At 39.2% G+C, this 23,475-nt stretch overlaps 1 protein-coding gene across 1 annotated transcript; it reads right to left on the bottom strand.

Annotated features, from left to right (window-relative positions):
- Window positions 1-18,325: 18,325 nt before the first annotated feature.
- On the bottom strand, window positions 18,326-23,203 carry irf8 (interferon regulatory factor 8). Its single transcript, XM_054771532.1, has 9 exons — window positions 23,128-23,203; window positions 22,823-23,031; window positions 22,251-22,434; window positions 21,913-22,013; window positions 21,783-21,840; window positions 21,475-21,522; window positions 19,700-20,095; window positions 19,513-19,628; window positions 18,326-19,448 (listed from the first exon to the last, which is right to left on the bottom strand). Exons 2-9 carry the CDS (start codon window positions 22,991-22,993, stop codon window positions 19,257-19,259), a joined length of 1,266 nt encoding a protein of 421 aa, XP_054627507.1. The 5' UTR covers window positions 22,994-23,031; window positions 23,128-23,203; the 3' UTR covers window positions 18,326-19,256.
- Window positions 23,204-23,475: the final 272 nt, after the last annotated feature.

The raw sequence follows: 23,475 nt of genomic DNA, 5'->3' as shown, positions 1-23,475 counted from the left end.
TTCGCCGGTTTTGGTTTCGAGTTCAGTCTTTGCTCGCAGCATGATTTGCACCTCCCCAAAAAAATCCTTAAGCTCCAGCGACGTGAACCGTTAAGGCTGTGATTGCTTGGCTGCTGGTACATTGGTTCCCGTCTGTGTGTGACTCATTCAGAGAGTGGCCAGCCCACCTCCATGAACACCTTCTACTCCGATTTTAGATCAACATTTTTGCAATAAAAATAACTTGTAACGCATCAATTAGTTCTAGCTGCAACACTCCCCTTCTCTCTTTAATTACCATTGCTTGCTCGCTACGAACAAAGCTAACAAGCTAAATAGTTGACGTGAGTTGTAGTTGCTTGCAGAAATGATGTCATGTCACGCGATCAACCCTGAGAAAGAGCTATGAAAGCAGGGGCGTCCAAACGCCAGGGGCCATTTGCAGCCCGTTCTACTGTGTTAGACAAATTTGCACATGTGCACAAAAATCTTAGATACTCTGTACTTACTGAGATGCTGTACTACTGCAACAGAGCAAGAATTTTTGACTTTCCCACATTATTCTTATTGATTATTTTGCTTATGTTAGGAAGTACATCTCTTTTAGTGCCTACTGTATTACTTAACAGAAGCCAAATGGTCTAACAGGACAAATACCTGTCCAAAATATTTATTTTAGACAGATAATCTTACTTAGATTGATATGTTGCATAGGAACCTCAGGGGTAGGCAACCCGCGGCTCCAGAGCCGCATGAGGCTCTTCGGCCTCCTGGCTGTGGCTATTTTGGGCCATTAAAAAATATATATATATTTATTAATGTAATTATTATGTATATGTTATTTTAATTTGGTTTATTTTATATCTTGGAGGTTGAAGTGAAACTTTAACAACAATTTTTTAAAAATGTTTAGAATGAGCAAACGTCTATGTCTCCTGCCCTTACTTGCGGGCGGTTTCTTGAGCGTGCAATCCCTGTGGTAAGATAACCATGAATACATCAAACAAATAAATATTTCATCAATATCTGGTCACAAATGGGAGCCTACAGTCCTGTGTCAAAGTCTTGTTTTACCGCCCCAACTTAGGGAAAAGTCACATCGTACAGATGAGAAGACAAGCTTTTAAAAGGCAAAAACATTTACTTCCGACCTGTCAAGAAACGTTCCTAAATTTAGGTTTGCTTTTTAACACTCGAACTCCCAAGGCAGTCATTTTGACTGTTTTCAAAATTTGCAATGTCATAACTTGGTTAAAAAAAAAACTATGTACCCATAGGACCCTGACTTTTCCTAAATGTGTGTATATTTTATTCTAACATTGTTTTATCATTAAAATTTCAAAACAGAAAAGAGATCTGAGGGTTACTACCTCAAATGACCACAGCAGTCAAATTGACTGCCTGCTTTTTACAGGGGGTGGCATATTTCACTATTTGCTACATTTTTCCCGCCCTTCCTCCTGCTCTACACTGTATTGGCTGTTTGTTTTTTATGCTCTGTGATGCTAAAACCTAGTTGTAGCTTCACTCTAAACCCAAGAGGGACAAAAATGACAAGTAGAAAGAAGGTGACAGCTATGGAGGCTTTAGCCTTGCTTCAGAGAAAATGGTTGCAGTTCGAGTTTGCATGTGTAATTGCAGAGAAGTGTTGTTGTGTCAATTCAATCAAACATTCAATCACTATAGTTTTCATTTAGTGTCCTGATGTGTTTTTTACCTATTCCACCAATTTATTTTTAGATCTTTTTAATGATAATCCAAATTATACAAAGAGTCAAAATGACTGCTATGGTCATTCTAGTAGTTGCAGAATTCTGGTAGACCTAGTGTTAAAAACGGCCAAGCTGCAACTGTATGTTTTTCACAACTTAATCCGGGAAGGACTCAAAAAGGCCATGTAAACTGCACTTGTTTTTGTTGTAACGGGGTAAATTTTAAAAAGACTAAAACTTGTGTTGCATTTGCGGCTTCAGACTGTTTTTCTTGAGTTTAAGAGGGGGGGAAAACAACTCTTTTGATAGAAGGTTGCCGACCCCTGGTCTCGCCCAACATTTGATGGATCAATTGATTAATATGTGTGTCTCTTTACTTTTGTTCCCTATAGTTAAGATAGATTGTGACTTGATCTTATTGGAGATACTCTACTTACACAGAGAGAGGAGCTTAGAGAGAAGTGAAGCTTTGCAGGATCTTTTCAACATCCTGTCTGCGTGACTTGGTAGTAGAGTTTGTGTAAAACAACATCCCCTTCTTCTTTTTATAATCATGAATCTCCGCTAGCACAAAAACACAAGACCCATGTCCAGAAAGAGCTGCATGTCCCCTTCACTTTTTCACACGCGACTAAGTTCCTGGCGTCAGCCAAGCAGATGGATGTATTCACAATGCAGAAGAACGTGCAGAGTGACACTAAAAAGTGTTTGAGGCTTTAAAAAAAGAAAAGCCCATGATTTCCTGAGAAAACACAAACGGGCTGCGCTGTTTTAGCTCTACCAGGAAGTGTGTTAATGTGGGAAAAGTGAGGGCAGGTTGGCTTGAAGGGTTACGAGCTCAAATTCTGGTGTATGGACCAGGAGCTGCCCAATGATGGATGGGCATAGAGAGAGCAACGTTTTGGGATATAACTGTTTGTTCTTCTGTTGCTATTTTTATGTAATGTCTTCACACTCTGCGGCCACATCATTGAGTACATCTAAAGACACCCAATATAATCCTGGATGAGATGCACGTTCACTTCTTGGTATATGATGGCAATATTGTGTTGTTGAATTATAAGATTTAATATCTGTAGTAGACATAATTTATTTTTTTCTATGCATTCCCACTGTTATACCTCTTATTCATATCCAGCATTATTATCTACATAAAGGCAGGAATTTGTAGGGGTGTACAGATGTGCCTAACGTTGTGGCCTATGCATGCACAGATTCAGAGTTTCTAACAGCTAGAACTTCCGTGCATGCGGGTATCACAGGCTGGCATCAGCACAACAACTCAAAGTGCTCTTTTATTACAGGAAATGGTGTGCATCTGCAATGAGGGCACCAATCTGACCCCCCTGTACGGTCACTGAGCTGTGGAAGATGATGCATTAACAATTACAGTTGAGGCACTTGGTTTGAGTCCATGTTCTGCACTCCCTGTGAGAACCAGCTGTGTTTTTCACCTTCAAAATGAGGATGTTCCTGCAAAATGAGACTATCTTTACTCAGTTTGACATATTTAAAGGCCTTATTAAGTGTCACATTACCTTTCATTTAAGACCGCAGAGCAGTTATAGTCCAAGAGAGGTTGTGGGTGAGGTTATAATCAAGAAGGCTAACCTCTACCCTCGGACTTTGAGCGTCTGTGTGCATCATGCATGTGTGTGTGGTCTTGCTGGGTTGATAGATGTGTGGAGGGAGGATTGCGAGGCGAGGCCAGTAAACAGTGCAACATGCATGTAGGAGGTCTCGGGGCAGACCAAAGCCAGAGCTGTCAGATTTGCAGACTGAGATACAGACACTTCCCATTCCTCCACAACCACGCACTTGCCATCATGGACCCACCAACACAGCAGCATCATAGGGCATCAGCAAGCATATACCGGGAACATATCAAGCACCGAAATCCATCATCCTGACCACTTTTTCTCCTAAGCAATGACTGTGATAGAACCAATATGTAAATAAATAATGATAATTGAATATATGTAGTAGGGGTGGGAATCTCTGGCCACCTCACAATTCAATGCTATTACGATTCAGGCTTGAGATTCGATGATAAAATTATTATTGATGCATCTGTATGTGTCTTTTTTTGTGATCAATAATATATAATAATAATAATTATTATTATTATATAATTTATTTTTGCTCACTGTGTACTACTAAAACAAAGCATATTTGTAATGATCCAAGATTTTATTACATTAACTTTTAATAATTGGAAGGTTACATGTACCAACATATTTCCCATTGCACAGAACCAGCGGGAAAAGTAAAGTGCACCAAACTTCAGCATATTCTGAGTAACTAACATAAAAAAAAATTGCCGTTATTCACAAATATACAATATACTTCTGAATTCAAACTAAAATCATGGGCATAGAATCTCTGACAAAATAATATTTTTGCTGTATAGCAAAGTCAAAAACAGCTTTCATGCAAAATATAGATTTCTGTACCAGCGGCTCTCATACAAGAAAAATTCTGGCAGACGTCAGTAAATTATGAATAACCAAAAAAACTAGGCTATCCTTATTCACAATTGCAGTGTCAGTGAAATAACGTTGCGATGGGACGTTGTATCTGGGTTCCAAAGTGAGCAACAAAGCACAAAAGCCCGGCCAAAAATCCTTCGCAATAAAAGCTGCGATTGACTTTATGATTCGCTTCGTCTTTTCCGAGTTGGGTGGAAAATTTGTTATCACAAAATTAGTTATCACACTTTGCTTTGTATTGAGTCGTGCAACCCAGTTTATGCATGGAGTATGCCTGAAAAGTGTTTTGTGCATTATTCATTAATTATCAATGCATTATACATTTAGAAAACTGTTTAAAATTAAACAGAATTAAACATAGTTGTTGTATTTATGACTTTATCCACAACCTAAGGCTGTATTATAAGATTAATATGGAGCTCACATTTACTAAACACAATACTGTAGATTAATAAAATATTATTTAACATTAAGTACAAGGGCATCTCTTTGTGGAGTTTGCATGTTCTCCCCGTGTGTGCGTGGGTTTTCTCCGGGTACTCCGGTTTCCTCCCACATCCAAAAACATGCATGTTAGGTTAATTAGCGACTCTAAATTGTCCATAGGTATGAATGTTAGTGTGAATGGTTGTTTGTCTATATGTGCCCTGCCATTGGCTGGCGACCAGTCCAGGGTGTACCCTGCCTCTCACCCAAAGTCAGCTGGGATAGGCTCCTGCATACCCTGCGACTAGTAACAACATTTTATAACAATGCTCAATTCTGATTGACACTGAGAAGTACTCTATTAATTCTGTTGTTAGCAGAGAGGTTTTTCCTCATATTTTTAATGTATAGCTAACCAACTGTGCATGTGACTGTGTGCTTTATGTGTGTGTGTATGTGTGTATAGTGAGATGTATACTGTATGTGTGTGCCTGTGTGAAGGTGGAAGTCACCCCTCTGCTGACCCTCTTCAGACCCAGGGGTCATACATTGTTCAGGAGGATGCAGACAACCAGGCTGATGGATGACCGCTCCAAGTGTTTCCCTGGCTTTGGCCGTCCTCGGGAAATCGTAATTCACCCCCTGGGAGAGGCTGACGGCAGATCAGGTCCTCTGCTCCGCACCACACTCATTTACTCCAGGATTAAGAACATGATGAGAAAGCTGAGAGCTCAGCAGCATTAGAAAGGTGGAGTAAATTTTGAGGTACAGCTGTATCCCCCTTCAAACTTTGCTCTGGGTGGAGCGGATAGTACCAGGGGAAGAGTATTTGAATGTATGAGATGTGGACTGATGCTCATATTGAATATTTTTAATGTATAGGTACAGGTCAACGAGTATTTGGAAATTGTGTTTTAATGATTTTGCCTGTATTGAAATAAAACAATTGACATAATTGAAGCGTAAACCTCCAGCATTAATTCAAGGAGTTTAATTAAAATATGGAAGTATTAAAATATGAAAGTATTAAAACTTATGGTTACCGGAGTACAGTATGTCAAATTATGTCAAATATACAAATACCATTGAGCCTCTGAAAATGAAGACTGTAACTCCTAAAAGTGAAAAGCTGTATTTTTGGGAAACCTCTTAGATTAAAGATGATTAATTATGATAGTACTGATGTACTACAGTAACTGCACACACACACACACACACACACACACACATACACACACATTTTGTATATAATATTATACTTTGTCATCAGAGGATGTGATGACCAGCAGACACACACACTGAGTGACCCACTGATGACCGTGTTTGAGGGTAATCCTACATGCTGAGAATATGAGAAAGTTTTGGGTGGGTTTTTTGAGTGGTGACTTCCCCCAGGAAGAACTCTGAACCTTTGCTCTGAGTTCATACTGTATATTTGCAGTGTTTTGCAACATCAAAATACAACTAAAATAACTTTCCACATGACATTCTTGAGAAAAAAAAAAAAAGAGCACTCCACTCTCATGGAAACAAATGTGTCCAAACCACAAAGGTACTCTCACATCCCCAAACTTTTAGGGAACATTTTAGAACTTTCTCAATTCTGTGCACAAAATAACCCGTAACTTATTTATTGGACAGTTTGTTTAAAGTATGCAAACATATAAACATGTGCATCATTATTTATATGTGAACTCTGTGAAATTCTAGCATGTCATATTAATGCAAATATTAACAAATAACGTCATTATTTTCATCCCTCCCTACGCACTCTCATCCAGCTAATCGGCCACTCACTGCTCCTCACCTTGCCCTCCCAACTACAACGGCAGCTGATGCTAAACAAGCCCATGCACGATGACAGCCAATCAAAGTCCACTTCAGGGTGTGACTGGCTATTGTTTTCCACCCCCAACAACTCAAGCACAAAAAGCACACCACATAAAAACTGATTTAATAAAAAGGCAATTCACGTACAGAAACAGTAAAGTTAGAAATTTAAAATGAGATTGACGCAATTTTAAAAAAACACTAAATATACCTGTATATATACTTGTAAATATACCCTAAAAGTATTTTGCACGCCCATTTTTTCTATTTTTATCTTTTATTGGATGGACTTTTATTGGATCTTTTATTGGAAAAGGGACCTGACTCACAGAAGTTTGTTACAAAACCCAAACAGTATTGTTGGTCATGCTGTGTACTAAAAAAGTAAATTCAGCAATACTTTGGCTGCATTATTTTAATGCTTTGAAGAGCTATTTCATAACCATATTCAATTCCACAAATCCATGTTAGTAACAAAAGCTTATTATTTAAAAATAAACAAAAATAGGATAAGTTCCCGAATCGAATTGGCGAGACTATAAAAAAAATCAGATGGGATCTGAAGCCAAAAAATGTGGATTGGGACATCCCTAGTGTATATTAAACTTGTGCTTTATATTTTATTTTATTTTTACATCTCCTTTGACCTTCCCATAATAACCTCGCCTGCGACGCTTGCATGTGCTTTGACAGCAATAATCTCCCTCCTTAATTTCTTTTTTCCTGTTTGCTTCTCCTTTGTGCTCAGCTGTAATTGTTGCAATAACAACCGAGATGGTTGACTGAGGGGGACAGTTGACGAGTTGTCCCAGCATACACTGTACCTTTTTTTGGTGTTTTTGTCAAAACAGCTACCTCTCAGAGCACAAATGCATGTTTGGTACAACAAAAAAAGTAGTAAATTATTGTAATCACCCTCATATATTACTTATTCACTTATTCACATGCACCAGAGGTGTACCCAGGGTCCAGGTGCAGCACATGCCTCATTTTTTTATTGAAGGAATAAGATTAAAACAAAAAAAACAGAGTAAAAATGGTAAAATGCAGTAAACAGGCATTTATAAAATTAAAAATATATACACGTATGTAAATACCAAAGTGGCCCCATGCGCCCCTCAGTTTGCGGCCCTCGGTGGAAAAAGTATGGACACCCATGACATTCACTCTGTGTGCAACGTATGCCAACAGCAGACAAGATCAATAAACACACAGAGCTGTTTTACGCCCTCTCTCGACTGTAAATGTACCAGAAATAGAAAATAAACAATTTACATAACAACCACATAGATCAAATCTGCTTTGCGGTTTAAGGGAATGGAATTCTCTGTAGCGTGCAAGAAGAGGAGCAGCACCGCTTTTACTGTTAATGTTTGGAAAGTCCTCCAAAAATAGGATCCGAGCAGGTCCAATATTACATTTATATTACCTGACTTTTGGAGTTGACTTTATTAATCAATCCTTATTCATAAAATGTTTAATCATAATGAAAAATGTTTGCGTAGAGTATATTTTGCACTTCTATAATAAAGTTCAATATGCACTGTGATACAATTTCCTGTTCCGAATGATTTATTATAATATACTAAATATAAGACAATATACCTACCTTTTCATTTTCTTATGTATTGTATTGAAACTGGCAAAGAGTACATTTGGAATACAGGAAGTGAACAAATAGATTGCAATTGATGAGAAAAGGATGGGGGGTAGGATTAAATAAGCTCCGCTTCTTCCTACTCCTTTTGGACATGTGGAACTGTGAATTGTATTATGTGATGTATTGTGATGTAACTTGTATGCATGCTCAAAATGAATGAAACCATTACTATTAAACCATTACCATTACAACAATATACACGAGCTGTATCAAATATGTTACCAAGATCTGCAAAAGGTTGAATCGAGGTAACTGGACTCTTTTTCTTGATTGAAGACATTTCACCTTTAACTGACCAGCTTTGCCACCAGCCAAGTGAACAACCTATCGCTATGGGCCACTCCGACCACCACAAAAACCACCTGTGGTCAACATCCCAAGGGATAAACCCACCAGGGACTTGTAAAGAGGGGAACTCCACATCTAAAAGACCAGTTGCCTCGATTCAACCTTTTGCGGATTACCATGACCTGGATGCTCTACAGACCAGGATCATTTTAAATGACTTAAAAATGCAAATAGTAACTAATTACGGTGGAAATGCATTAAGAGAGATATTAATTAACACATACAGTATGTGTGTCCAATATATGTCCAGTACTATCACCACTAGATGGCAACAGAATTCCGTTGTAAATCTTGATTAGGGTTCATTTCTATCTGCTTTAGGAAATAAACGTAGTGTATTGTCTCAGTCATATGATACTTTTTGTTTAAAACTGGATGGAAAACAATTATAACCACTCGTGAAATATCTCGCAGTGTGTATATTCATGACTTTTTTTTCAATAGGTGTCTTATTTAATGCCGACTGAGCTCTCCTCCCCGCAAAGTAGGTTTTTCCCCTTTTGACATTTGCCGGTTTAAACCATCACGCTTAACAAACCATAGACGATCCGGCTCAGTGGTCCTTGCATGCAAAATGCAAAACATAACAAAACTTTCGAAAAAAAAATGGACCGGCCACAGCATTAGGTACACCTGCACAATATCATGTGATGATGTAAAAAAATGCCTTTAAAAGATAATACTGTACCGCTCAGCTTTGGTTGACAATATGTTAATTATTGTAGTAGCTTAGAAGACTTTTTGGTCACCTTATTTAGTTAGATGAGACGTGCATAATGTTAGAAACAGTTCTCAGTCAGATGCTGTGCCCCTCGACCACTGCAAACTACAACCACAATACCTCTTGTACCAAATAAATACCTCTTGTTCCAACTAACAGTAACATTCCACCTCAGTCATGTGATGGTCAAATTTGGATGCTGGTATTTAAAATTGGGGAAGTACATACTGTCCCTGTCACTTTCTGTCCAGGTCTGTGGTTGATAGGCAGCAGCAGCTCCTTCACATACGCTGGAACCATTTTAGAGCAACTTTAAATACTCGCCATCCATAGCAGCACCTGCATGCAGGCCAGCCAGCCAGTGTGCGACTTGTTGCTCAGAAAGAGGTTGTGTAATCGTCGTGACTAACACTGTCGGTCTAACGTTGTAGATAGACCAGCGCAGTTCTTCAAACCACAAACATCCTCTTCCTCATGCAACAGATTTACATGGAGGCAATCACATGCACAAACAACAATATGGAGCTCACAGATTATTAGAATAATAGGATTAATTAGTTACTGGTTTGGACTTTTATAGTCTAAAATGGATGGAAACTACAACATCACGCCGACTGTAATACTTCTTAGTACATTAGAGCATATCATAGCAATCTCCAGATAGCATCCAAACATGCCTCCCAGTGCCTGTCTACTGTATATTTGATGACATTAGCAACCTGATTGGATGCTTCGTATGTGGCACCCTATGTGAGATTTTATCATCAAACTGTTTAAATAAGCACACAGTTTGCACACGATAACTTACATAAGCTTATACATAAGCTACATTTAAAGTACATATGGTATTATACTTAACAGTTATACAGCTTTGTCTGTGTATGTGGGGGAGGGACAAGGTACTCGGGCAAGGAGCAGCACAAAGGAGAGACCAAATCTCTGTGCAAGAAAAAAAGTTCATGTATCGGCCACATATTCACCGACATCGATTCATCTGTGATACATCATAATCGGCCCGCCGGGATCCAATCAGGTTTCATACAAATATGCCCCCAAGGGCCTGAGAACACTGTAGTTGTTGGCTGTACTCTTCTAAATGCTCTTCTGTCTATGATCCTTCTCATTCTATTCTAATCAAGCGTCACTCAGGTGAGGCAGCAGCAGTGTTGTTTCTCTAGTATCTGACATCACCTTCTCTGTTGCCCACATCCCGTCTGCTTTGCATTCACGCAACACACGCAACACACACAAAGCGAGAGCAGCGAGGCGTGAGATGCATGTCAATACTGCGCTCATGCTTCCCCCAGGACACTCGCCCCACCCGGGTGTTCCCCTCAAATGTCTGCATGGCCTTCCTTCTCTACTATTAAGTTTTGTTTTAGTCGAACATGAAACTAGACTTGAACAGCTCAGCAGTATTTCTGTGGAAATATGTACTCGTTGCAGTAGTTGAAATGTTTTGCTGTGATGTCATTGGTATGTACTTTACGTACAAGTCAGCCTATACTGCCGTATTGGTTCGTCTACGCAATGCATAGACTTACGTGGTGTTTACAAATGTCAGGAGTCATCCATGGCATGTCTGCATGTTGTCTGTTCCTCTTTTTTGGGAGAAGTTGTGTGCTGGATCATCTTCCTGGGCTCCTTCCTGTGTTTCCTGTCCACATCAGATCAGGCGGTCAAGGATCTTGTCAGAGTGCAGCAACCCGGGCAATGACTGACGCAACATCCCATCTGTCCCCTCACCCACTGGATGGCCCACAATGGCTCCATGTTTTCACTGTTACAGCTGATCCTGCAGGCCTGTGATAGCGTGCACTCACTGGACACTTTATTAGACACGTCTGACTACAGCACATTGAGCAGAGGCCTCGTGTTTGATCCAAAGCCTGATCCAAAGCCTGTCGGATAATTGCATGGCTCCAACTTTGTGGGAATAATTTGGGGAATGCCATTTTCTGTCCCCAATACACAAAGATAGATAGAGATTTCTCGCCCTGAGGCGTGCAAATGGTCATGAGCTACTCTCACCGCTTCATGGAGGACAGCTTTGTAAAAAAACAAAACAAAACAACAAAAGGCTTCGCTACACACATGAAATTAAAGCCTGCAGCTCTATCCTTCAGTTAGCTACACATGTGGGAACTGTAAGATTTAATATTTTTCTTGAGTCAATAGGCTAACCTAGCATGATGTCGCTGTTAAAATGTGAGTGTAATGTTAGCACTGCAGCTTACATACAGTAGTTGTGCTAGTATTGCTAATGTTTGTGTCCTCCTGTCCTGCTCCTAAATGTTACGCTGTTGTATGTGATATATGGCATTTACGACATTCTGCAGAGTTACAGTGTAAAAAGTGGATACTGCTTCTGTTGGAGAGACAGGTGCGGACAAACACAGCTCATTAGCATTAAAGCTATATACACACAAAACAGCGTGTTTGCAGTACGGCTCACTCAAGTGTTTAATTTCCAACCTCAAGGCTAGAGTTTCTTCCAATATATTATTGGGGGGAGGAGGTGGCAAATATGAAGAGAAAAGAAAAAAAATAGAAAAATACAGTATAGTAGTGTTTCTGTGCATCATGGGAGAAAGTTAGATGGCGTGTTTAAGAACCGTCAAACGAAGTCGGACGGGTCGCCGTTCGCAACAAACATAAACATGCAAAAACTGTGGGATTTCTGACTATATTACTTTTTTTTAAATCAAATAATGGCCCATATTTCCAAAATGAATATACAGTTCCATAAAATCCATCCATCCATCCATTTTCTATGCCGCTTCTCCTCATTAGGGTCGCGGGGGCATGCTGGAGCCTATCCCAGCTGACTTCGGGCGACAGGCGGGGTACACCCTGGACTGGTCGCCAGCCAATCGCAGGGCACATATAGACAGACAACCATTCACACCCACATTCATACCTATGGACAATTTAGAGTCTCCAATTAACCTAACATGCATGTTTTTGGAATGTGGGAGGAAACCGGAGAAAACCCACGCACACACGGGGAGAACATGCAAACATGCAAAAAGGGACAATCGAACCCAGGTCTTCCCGATCTCCAGACTGTGACATAAAATTCAATGTAGTTATTTACAAATGTATTTTAACATTTTTTCTGTGTTTTTTTTTTTCCCCCCCACGGCCCATGGTTGGGAAGCCCTGCTACGCTATATGGACTACATCTCATCGATGGGAAAAGTACTTGACGTAGCGTTCAAACTAAACTGACAGGATGACTAAGAAATTGTCAATGATATCAACGTGCGATTGTATGAATAAGTTCATTGCATCGTCAAACATTGATGAACTTGATGAACATGGGCTGCATATTGTACAAGTTTCCATCCAACAAAATAAGACACCTGGAAGAAACCAACGTGTAGGTGTGAAACGAGAACAACTTCAAGTTTCAACCGATACTAATAAGAGGATATGAAGCTCGATCGGTGTGTGCGTGTGCATGTGTGTGTGTGTGAGTGAAGCCGTGGGAGGCTTTCTCCCTGCGTTCCAGGATGTGGGATCTCTGTCCACCTGTGTACGCTCCCAGTTCCTCTCTGTCAGCCACATTGGTTCTAAACCAGTTGACTCCCCAGAGACCTGACCAGTATTAGTGTCTTGTGACACAACCTGACCTGCTCCACAACGTTCCAGAAAAATCTTTTGGAACCTTTTGTACCAAGTTTGTTTTGAGAAAACTTGACTTTTTAAAAATTATTTTCAAAAAGCACGCTATTATTTTTTTGTCCGTTATCTGACCTCGGATACGTCTCACATCGTTCTTTATATCGGAATTGGGGGGATTGACATATATGTTCTCTTCTGAAAAAATACAAGAAAAAGCAGTGGAAAGCGTGTAAAAGCTGACAACATATACAGATATTGTAAATACATCAACACTAGAAACGACTTAGTAAAACTTGGTGCTGGTAAAAAGTGGTGCTGGGAGAGCACTGACAAGGATCATGAACCTACTGATCGGAACTTCCACCTTGTATCTTGGCCAGGGGTGCCGCTTGCCACCGGGCAAGGCAGGCAACTGCTGGGGTCCCCAGCCCAGTTGGGGGCCCCCGAGGGCTAACAAACTTTGAATTTCTACAGCAGTGGCGCTATGCAAAGGGGCGCCCTGCAAATTTTTTTCTAGAGCCGCAACAAACTCTAGAATCACCTTTGATCTTGGTTTATTGTCAGGTTCGTACAATTATATATGAAAAAGAACATATTTTGGGGTTACATTTTTGTTTTGAAAGTAATATAGCGTAATATTGGGGGGGAAAAAAAATCCTAAACGCTTGTTGATCAGTAAAATATTTATGCCGAATCTCAGCTATTTAGGTCATCCTGCGACTCTCATCATTCAAAATGCCTTTTATGTCAGAATCTGATGATCAATGGGCACATTTCTTGTAGTTATCAGGCCATTTTACGAAGATTTCAGTAAACAGTGCCCTGCTGCCATGAAATATACCAAAAATGTGATATTTCCCTGCAAGTTTTTCTTCATAAACTGAAAGAGAACAAGCGATGCTTTAGTTTAATATGCAAATTGGTTAGAAAAGAACAACTTTTTGCTCGCGACGTCATGCTTTTGGTACCTTTTTCAGGAGAATGACTCATCTGCAACACAATGGACACGATACAAAAATAGTAGAAAAGGTTTTTTGGGATTTCAACTCAGAGACATGAGGTTTCACCTGTGAGCTCCATTTGGGAACCACCACCACCATAGGAAAATGATCATTTCATTTATTCTATACATAGCGTAAGAGAATACATAAATAATAATTGCAAATTGGTGTGTAGTTTTTTTTGTTGGGTTTTTTTTGCACGATTCCATGCTCTGTTGGGCTACAGTATGTGGGCGGTGGTCTGCTTCCTATGACAACGTCTACAAATCTTCCAGTTCTGTAGAATTGAATAAAAACTCCCCTGAAACCACACAAACACACGCTGATTTTACGAAGATTGTATTCAAAAGATTGAGGTGTGTAGTGAAACGTACTTGAAAACACTTTTTGCAAATCGCTAAAAACGTCATTCTGACCATAGGATAAATGAACTGAAGTGTTTTTAATTGCTTAAAATAAAAATGTAAGGCGTTTTCAACAATAACATGCATTTTGTTCACTTGTCAGTCAGTTGGTCATAAGATTTGCTCACAGGAAAAAGTTAAGTAAAAGAAAATAATCCTTTTGACAAGTGGGTGAACCTTCTTCTTCTTTTTTTTCCAAGTTATTTTTGCTTGGATTTTATTATAGAAGTGGCTTGCTGTATTTCCTTGAGGCACATCTTTTCTTATGAGAGGATCTGCCTCCTTCCAGTGTGCAGCACAGAGCAGGTGGCCAAGGATGGCAACATCACTTCTGTTTGTGACACGTCTCTAATGGTTAATTGTGGGAAGCCTCAGACGCCACAAAGAGATGTTGCAACACAACGACAACCACACTGCAGACACTGGATGTGAGCACAAAAGAGGCGCTGTTAGCAGAAACCTGGGAGAGCATGCGTCTTCTTCTCTTCCTGTTGCTCTGCCCACACATTCACAAGTGCTGGAACACAGGATGATAGTTTGAATGTAACGCAATGTTAAATAGGTCAAGATTACCAGATGTGGCTAGCAAGGCTGTCTTTATTGAATGTCATTCATTAGTCCGTAGGTCACAAATCGTCAAATGTTGTTTTTGTTTTTAGAGTACAGCTAATGGGGATCCTGCAGTGCCCAAGAAGTGCAAAACTCGTGAACATAAAGCAAAAGAAATTATGATTACACCCTTGTTGTAATATGTTTGGTTTTTTGTTAACTTGTTTTGCACTTCCCGGGCATCGTCCCGACAAATAAACAGTTCTCATTTGCGACCTTTTTCTAAAACACTTTGGCTAAAACACTCAAATAAACATCCAGAACGTGCACTTTGAACAAACTCGGACAAAACGTTAACAGCGTAGTCCGCACACAATGTAAGTAAAGCTGAATGGAGGAAGACACGAGCTGACGTCTGCCTTGACACCCAACGTGAACTTCAGGGTATTTCTGGGTTATTGATCCGTTTTTTTGTCAACAGTTCAGACAACAACAAAAGTGACAAAATCAAAATCAGAAGTATGGCGTAATGTCGAGGTTACATGTTACGATCCGATTCTCTACTGATCTATTTTTCTAATCAATACACTTTGGGGGACTATTGTTTTACATCAGAGGTGTCCAAAGTGCAGCCCGGGGGCCATTTACGGCCGACTGCTGTTTTTTTTATTGGCCCGCAAAACATTGTAACAAAAACAACACAAAAACACACAAAAAAATCAGCCGCTGCAAAAAATGGAAAAATTAGCAGCAATTTTACAAGAATGAAATGAAAATATTAAGAGAAAAAATATGTAATATCATGAGAAAATGTTGTAATTTGGTATTTAGAAGACGTTTTTTTTAAAGTCATAATATTATGAAAAAAACAGAACGAAAAGAAAGTTGTCATTTTTGGAAAATTAGGTTGTGAAAAAAGTTATATTTTTACGAAAAAAAGTCACAATATTTTGGGTCATAAATACAAGAAGAAAATTTACAAAACAGCTGAAAGAATTTTTTAAAAAACAGCAAAAATGAAAAAAAAAATGCTGTAATTTTACAAGAATAATGTCAAAATATTAAGGAAAAACGTATGTATTGGAACAAGAAAAAGGGTGCAATTTTACAAAAATAAACATGGAACCTTATGAAGAAAAATAATGTCATTTTAGTAGCACAGTGTTGAAATATTAAGGAAAAAATTTTATTTATTTGTAAGTCGTAATATCTAAAGTTGTCATTTTTGGAAAAAGTTAGAATATTATGGGAATAAAATCATAATATTACAAAAATAAAAATGACCAAGATTATTTAAGAAGAAAGTTTGAATATTTGGAAAATTACAAAACTGAAAAATGGGAAAAAAGGAGCAAAGAGCAAAATTGATACTAATAATATGCTATCTATATGTATATATACAGTATATCACTCTTGAAATATAAATAACGTGTGTGTTGCTTTACAAAATATCAACGTGGGTGGCCCTTGCGTTTTTTCATTTTTCACTACGTGGCCCTCGCTGGAAAAAGTTTGGACACCCCTGTTTTCCATGGTTCATCCACGAGCTCTGTGTTATGTGAAATATACGTCACCATTATGTCACCAAAAAACGTCACAGAAAAAGCCTCACCAACATAAATATGTAATAAAAAGAGTCATTTTTCCACGACTGTTTCTGTGTGTGCACAGAAAAACAAAAGAAACGGTGAGACACTCGCAGGCACGTGCAAAAATGTGAACATTGTTTTCGTCAAAACCTTTGACTTACAACTCATTTATTTACTCATTGAAATTGCAAATCAAGCATGTATCAAAATAAATAATGAGTAAATAAATAAAATAAAGAGCATTTTTTTAATGTCCATCCCAGCTGACTTTGGTCGAGAGGCGGGGTACACGCCGGACTGGCCGCCAGCCAATCGCAGGGCACCATTGTTTAACGTAATCTTCCAACTGAGATTTCAGTAAACAGTGCCCTGCTGCCATGAAATATACCAAAAATGTGATATTTCCCTGCACGTTTTTCATCATAAACTGAAACAGAACAAGCGATGCTTTAGTTTAATATGCAAATTGGTTAGAAAAGAACAACTTTTTGCTCGCTACGTCATGCTTTTGGTACCTTTTTCAGGAGAATGACTCATCTGCAACACAATGGACACGATACAAAAATAGTAGAAAATGTTTTTTTGGATTTCAACTCAGAGACATGAGGTTTCACCCGTGAGCTCCATTTGGGAACCACCACCACCATAGGCAAATGATCATTTCATTTATTCTATACATAGCGTAAGAGAATACATAAATAATAATTGCAAATTGGTGTGTAGTTTTTTTTTGCTGTTTTTTTTTTTGCACGATTCCATGCTCTGTTGAGCTACAGTATGTGGGCGGTTGTCTGCTTCCTATGACAACGTCTACAAATCTTCCAGTTCTGTAGAATTGAATAAAAACTCCCCTGAAACCACACAAACACACGCACACACACACACAGAAACACTCAATATATACTTCACTCAGTGAGCAATCTGTGAATTAAGAGCACGCTGTGTCTATGAGCTAAGATCTATGTGTCTAAACTTGACTTGACACAATCTAACAATATTGATCTGGTCTGGAATGATCGATTGTGTGAAACATCTTTCTGACCTTTAACTGAAGGTCACCTGCATGTGTTCAATAGTGTTATCCGTCTCAGTCTAAATCAGACGTGTCCAAACTTTTTCCAGCGAGGGCCACATACTGAAAAATGAAAGGACGCAAGGGCCACTTTGATATTTTGCAAACCAACACATAGATATGCTAAGACGTGACATGTAGCTCATGAAAAAACTGCATCTCACCTTTGTAATAGAGGTGGAATGCTACTAAAAATGACGTTTTTTCCATAATAATACAAGTTTATTCTTGTAAAATTGTGACTTTTGTTCTTCAGTCGATTATGATTTTTTTCTTAATATTTTGACTTTATTCCTGTAAAATTACAGCTGTTTTTTTTTTTTCATTTCTGATGTTTTCTTTTACATTTTCCAACTATTTCATTTCAGCTTTCCTTTTTGAATTTTCTTCTCGTAATTATAACTTTATTCCCATATTTTTTTATCTGTTTAATAAAATAATGTATTTTTTTTATTTCAACATTGTTACTAAAATGATATTTGTCCTCATATTACAAGTTTATTCTCAAAAAAGTGCAACTTTTTTCCCATTAGAAAAACAACAAAAAAATTCTCTTAATATTTTGAGTTTACTGTGGCAAAATTTCTGTTGTTTTCTATTTGTGATGTTTTTTTTGTATAATTTTCCAAATATTCTTCTTCTTCTTTCTTCTTGTATATTGTTTTCTTCTCCTAATACTTTTACTTCATTCTCATTTTATAAATTGTCCCCCAACGAAAGTTTCCAAAAATTACAACTTTATTCGTTTTTGACTTTAAAAAAATCTTTAATATTTCAACTTCATGCTGCTAAAATGACATTTTTCTTTATACTATTACTTGTGAAGTTATGGCTTTTTTTCTTTTCTTAATATTTTGACTTTTGATCGATTATCCCATTTTTGCTGCTGTTGTTTTTTTTTTTTAATTTCCTTGTTAAATTACATTTTCAGACTGTGCTGCGGGCCGATAAAATCACAGTCGCGTGCCGCAAATGGCCCCCGGGTCGCACTTTGGACACCCCTTGTGTAAATGTTTCACATTACTATCAGACACACAAAAATGAAGCAATGCTTCAAATAAAGTACATTCTTAAGAATGGATCGATATTAAGAATGCAGCATTTTTGAAGACTCCACATTTACTTCAATTGACTCATTTCGCTATTGGAAACGTGAGGGTCCAAACTATCCTGCTGTCAGTGTACTAACAGTGCGCTATCAGTGTACAATAACAACATGATATGCAAACAACCAAAAGTGTAATTCAGAGAACATACGATTTTATTAAGAATGGACAGATTAAAACATTTAAAAACGTTTAAAAGTGACGATAGTAAAACCTATCTGTAATATAATAGCATACAAACTTACATTCATATTTCGTAAAATTACACACAGCAAAATGCACAGATTTGCTCATTCAAGGGATGTCCTCGTTGACATTCAATGCACAGTGATGAGCCCTACAAAGATATTTTTAAAAAAGCATGTCCCCAGAGTGAATTGTTTAACTACAACAACACTTGAAATAGATCTGTTGGTAAACGTAAGCAACTTTAAAAACATCTCCCAGTATGACGCAGTGCATCGCGTACTGCAATAATAAACATTTTGTAAGCGGATGCCTTTCTGACAGTGTCAGTCAAAACAGTACCATCCTTGTAGGCGCCAAATTGTGTACTGGATCTTATAGACCGTGCAGGTGTACCTAATGTTTTAGCTGATTTTTGCTTGTTTCACTGATCCAATGGAATGATGAAGAGGGTTCAACTTCTTGCATACAAAAAGCACGAAAAATACCATAAACATTCAGATGAAGCTCATAGTCAGAGAATGTGATCAAGTGTGCACTTGCGCTCTCACGCGTGCTCAGGCGGTGATGGGCATGTTTTCCCTGTAGCAGGTGGACCTTTGTGGACCACTAAAGCCGCACAGGTCCTGGTAAATGCGGGCCATCTGCTCTGCTGAGACGTCCTCACACAGTTCCATGTTGGCGCAGTATGTTTGCGGGCGGCGTGAGTTCACTGCCTCCAGCAGCTGTTGGCACTTCACCACAGTGATCTACAACAAGCCAGGAGAGTTTAACAACTAAACTGAAGAAAGCAAAGTCCCGGCTACACCTTACCTGCACTATTATCAGCTTGTTTTTGGCAGTGTTGAGGCCATGAAGCTCCTCTCCAAAGCACAAGGTGACTGTTGGATCAGGAGCTGGAAACTCACCCTCCTGGTGCAGCTGCAGTGCTGCAGCATGAAACACAAAGTTAGAAGATCTTTGCCAGATGTTTTAGTAGTGGAAACAAACAAGAGCTCACCTTGCAGGAACCTCCCAGTGTCAAAAATCTTCACCACAGCATCCCTCTCCAGTTTACAAGGCACAGGGCTGTAATGCGATTCCGCGTCGGCCAGTCCGCTCCAGAAGACTCTGCTCTGGCACAGCCTCTTGATGAAGATGCCCTCCTGGTTGGCGCGCAGCAGGAGCCCTCGCTCCAGGTGGCCCAGGAGCTTGTGGGTCACATGACGCTGGCGTTCGTACTCGATGAGCTCCGCTGACGGGAAGTAAACACTCTGCATGCTGTCAGAGCTGTAGGGAGCGCCGCGACCCGGGTGCTGCTGGCACGGGGAGATGCGACAGCCTTCGGGATGTGTCACCAGCGTGTTGCTCATCAGCTTTCCTCCGTAGTAGAAGTAGATCATCATTTGGGAGAAGGCTGGAGGACACAAAGATGATCCATAAATATTATTACTTCCCAAACGGTATCATATTTCTTTTAGAATTCGCATAGAAGGTAGAATAACTAAGCCACATCCAACATGAATACCTTGATAACAAACATTTTCCTACATGTTGCCCTGGTGGTGTCATGCTACACACTGCTGCCTTTCAAGCAGACATATATAGATATACATATAGTAGATATACATGGAATGTCCTGTAGCGTAACCAGGACCACGAGTGAAAAAATTTGAGCGGAATTGAAATGCCCATAAAAGTGTCCTAACCCTTCTGCTTGCTTGATGTTGACATTTTCCTCAGATTTTGTATCAACTTTTGCAATAAAAGTTTTTATAATGATTAGATTGGATTGAGCTCCAGAACCCTGCCGGTATCTCTTCAATATGCCTCACACACTTATTAAACACATTCTAAATTATAAAATGTACAGGTTATTCACCACTCATGAATGATGAGGTAAGATGATCGATGAATCGATGGAATCGGCATCGCGGTGTACAAGTTATGTAAGTTTCACTTTGGCGTCTCACAGCAACTATGATATGTTCAAACTGCAGAGCAAAGTGGAAAATCTCAACTTTTTTTTGTTGTTGTTTTTTTTTTTTTACCAGTGGTACGTGTATGCTGTACGTTTTACCTGTATTATCACGTCTAGCCTATTTTTGGAGACAGAAAATATTTTTAAAACTTTTTTTTTACCAAAAGTTCGCAAATTTGCGGGGGCCGTGATTGCTGAATCGCTAATGCGTTAGTGCACATTAGTATAAAAATGCGAATCGAGCGATTTATTTTCTGTCATTGCTGTTTACGCTCAATGGAACTGTCAGATGTCCCTTCAGGGTACTTCACCGTTTTAGTGCCACAGCTCAAGTGGGCTTATGAAACAGAAATAAAGACGTGGCAAAGCACTTTTCATTTCATTTTTCACTCATTCATGAACAAATGTTCACTTTTATACATGTAAAAGTGAACAAAAAGATGCACTTTAAACTGTTCTTTGCAAACGACCCCCGTGACGACAGACCACAATTGTTCCACTCTTCTGAGTACTTTTCTATATTTTCTGTTTGACATCACTGACTCCAGGAAAGCAACCAGCTTGTCTCCTTCTTTTTTTGTCTTGTTTTGTTTCCATTTTTCATTATGCAACTGCAATATTCAAGTGTGTATCCACTTGACTAACAGTCCATACCCATGTTTCCTGTTTTGTTCACTTCACAATTGATGTTATTGCGCCTTTATCTGATATGGACTTTCAGGTTTCTAATCAAGTGATTTGTCATATTTACAAATATGACAATCGTATTTTACGTGGCCTATGTGAAGTACTTGTGTATATGTTCAAATGATTACCTGAGCAGAGAGCGCCAGACGGTAATGGGTCCTGATGCAGCGAGAAAGCTGTGGAACACGGAGAAGACTTAAGACTGTGGACACATTCCCAACAACTTCTGACCACGCTGTTGTGTCATTACTTTGCCTCATCATCAGAAATATTTATACAACAACGAAATAATCACCCTAGTCAGCAGAGTTCAACAGGATGTTAGTCAATGCTTCCACTGCAGCGTTTGATTTGACAAAGCATCAAGCAAACAACAGACAAGCTTGTCACGTCTCATGAATACATTTTGTGGTGGTGGAAAATGTTTGTTGCTTACCACTGACACTGGTCTGGGGCCAGTACTCCGGGCTGGTCTGAATCCTGCAGCCTTCTTCCTGCAAAAAAGCAAATGTCAAAGTAGTAGTATGTCATGAAGAAAGACTCGGACAAACGAGAATGAGCTTTACCTCTTTAATGAGCCCGTCTATGTCTGCAGGGCTGCAGTCCATGTCGGTCATGTCGCCAGAGCTGCTGGCAGCCGCCACCACCATCACAGAACTTCTTCCATCTTTGCATCCACAATAGAAGAAGACATCAAGACTCTACTCAGGTTCCAAACATACTAGTTTTCAGCTCATGAGTCATGATTAAGTCATGAGGGACACTAGACGGTCTGAATTAGACACCCTTTAAACATCATTTAATATTCAGAACATCCGCTATTTACATGTCACAGATGACGTGCTGATGCATAATGAGAGATTTGAAGAGTGTAAGGACACACTGTGCTTGTCCAAGACCTTACGTTTCTGCTCGTCCTCAGGTACGATTCGGTAGACTTTGTATGGTTCAGAGATGTCCAGCTGAGACCTTTCTGTCACCTCCTCAAAGTCGGGACTTTTATTAAGCGCACAACGCAGCCTGGTCTTCCAAGTCGCTGGTTCTGCCTTGTCGCCCTCCTTAAATTTGCCTTTAAACACGGCCCATGCCTGCAGACACGACATGTGACACATAGTCTCTATTTGCATTTAAGCTTAAAAAATAGATGTTTTTTTTTAGTTTTTAAATGCGACTATTTCTATTATTTAAATGATTTACATAAGGCATGGAAACAAAATGTTGTTCAAAGTTATATGTTAGGTTAACACATTGTAATGTAATATTGTTATTATTACTCATTATTATTATTAATTATAATCATTTCAATAATACATCATAATAATAATATATTGTTATTATCATTATAGGTAGACAGAGGTAATGTGATACTAACTGGTCAACACCATAATTTGTAGGAAGGCACCACTAACGGAGCCTGTCTTAAAGGAGTACCACAGGAAATCCAGCCTAATTTCACGTGTAATGTAGGCTACCAACCTTAAAAATGGATGCGTCTACTTCTTGGTTGTAATCCTGTTTCCCTGCGTGTTTCCATGGAATTCGGAACATGGTTCGACTTTCATCCTCCCACAGGAGTCCAGTGTACTGTGCACTGTGGATCTGCTCCATCAGCCACTGTTTCAGTCTCCGACCTCCTGAGTTTGACATCGTGTTTGGGTCACCTAAACCAAAAAGTCCAGGAAAGTCTTATTAAAAAAAAAAAAAAAAGAACAAGTGTTAAAAAATAACAATTGTAAAGAAAGACCATAAATGTCCTTAAAAGCGAAAGTAAAAGCACTTACAACGAGATGTTGATGGAGCTGTCAGACGTTTGAAATGATTCCAACACGCTTCCCTGTCAGGTTTATTGCCGCCTTGTTGTGAATCGCAGTGACGAGCTCATATTCACGCTGACCAATTGACGCCTTCCAGGCTACGTCAGGCTCCGCCTACTACGGAAGTGTAGTTATCTTAACTGTGGGCATTTACAAGAAATGGCTTGACCTGACTGACACAAGCTGGCTTTAATGTTCCTGCCCGCGTCAACACTCCTTGCAGGGAGAGTCACAAGTAACCTTGTGGCGTGGGGATTTCTGTAGATTCCTCCTTTTGCCACTCTGTTCTGAGAACACTATACAATTTATTAGAAT

Source organism: Dunckerocampus dactyliophorus, chromosome 3 (genome assembly GCF_027744805.1).
Source record: "Dunckerocampus dactyliophorus isolate RoL2022-P2 chromosome 3, RoL_Ddac_1.1, whole genome shotgun sequence".
Taxonomy (NCBI): domain Eukaryota; kingdom Metazoa; phylum Chordata; class Actinopteri; order Syngnathiformes; family Syngnathidae; genus Dunckerocampus; species Dunckerocampus dactyliophorus.
Note: the sequence above shows the minus strand (reverse complement) of the source record. Positions and strands in the feature narration are given on the sequence as shown.

Coding starts and splice junctions, on each gene's coding strand:
- irf8 (XM_054771532.1), bottom strand. CDS start 22,993: ATGTCAAACTCAGGAGGTCGGAGACTGAAACAGTGGCTGATGGAGCAG. Junction 22,435..22,822: donor TAGACGCATCCATTTTTAAG/GTTGGTAGCCTA, acceptor TCGTGTCTGCAG/GCATGGGCCGTGTTTAAAGG. Junction 21,523..21,782: donor GCCCCAGACCAGTGTCAGTG/GTAAGCAACAAA, acceptor CGTGTTCCACAG/CTTTCTCGCTGCATCAGGAC.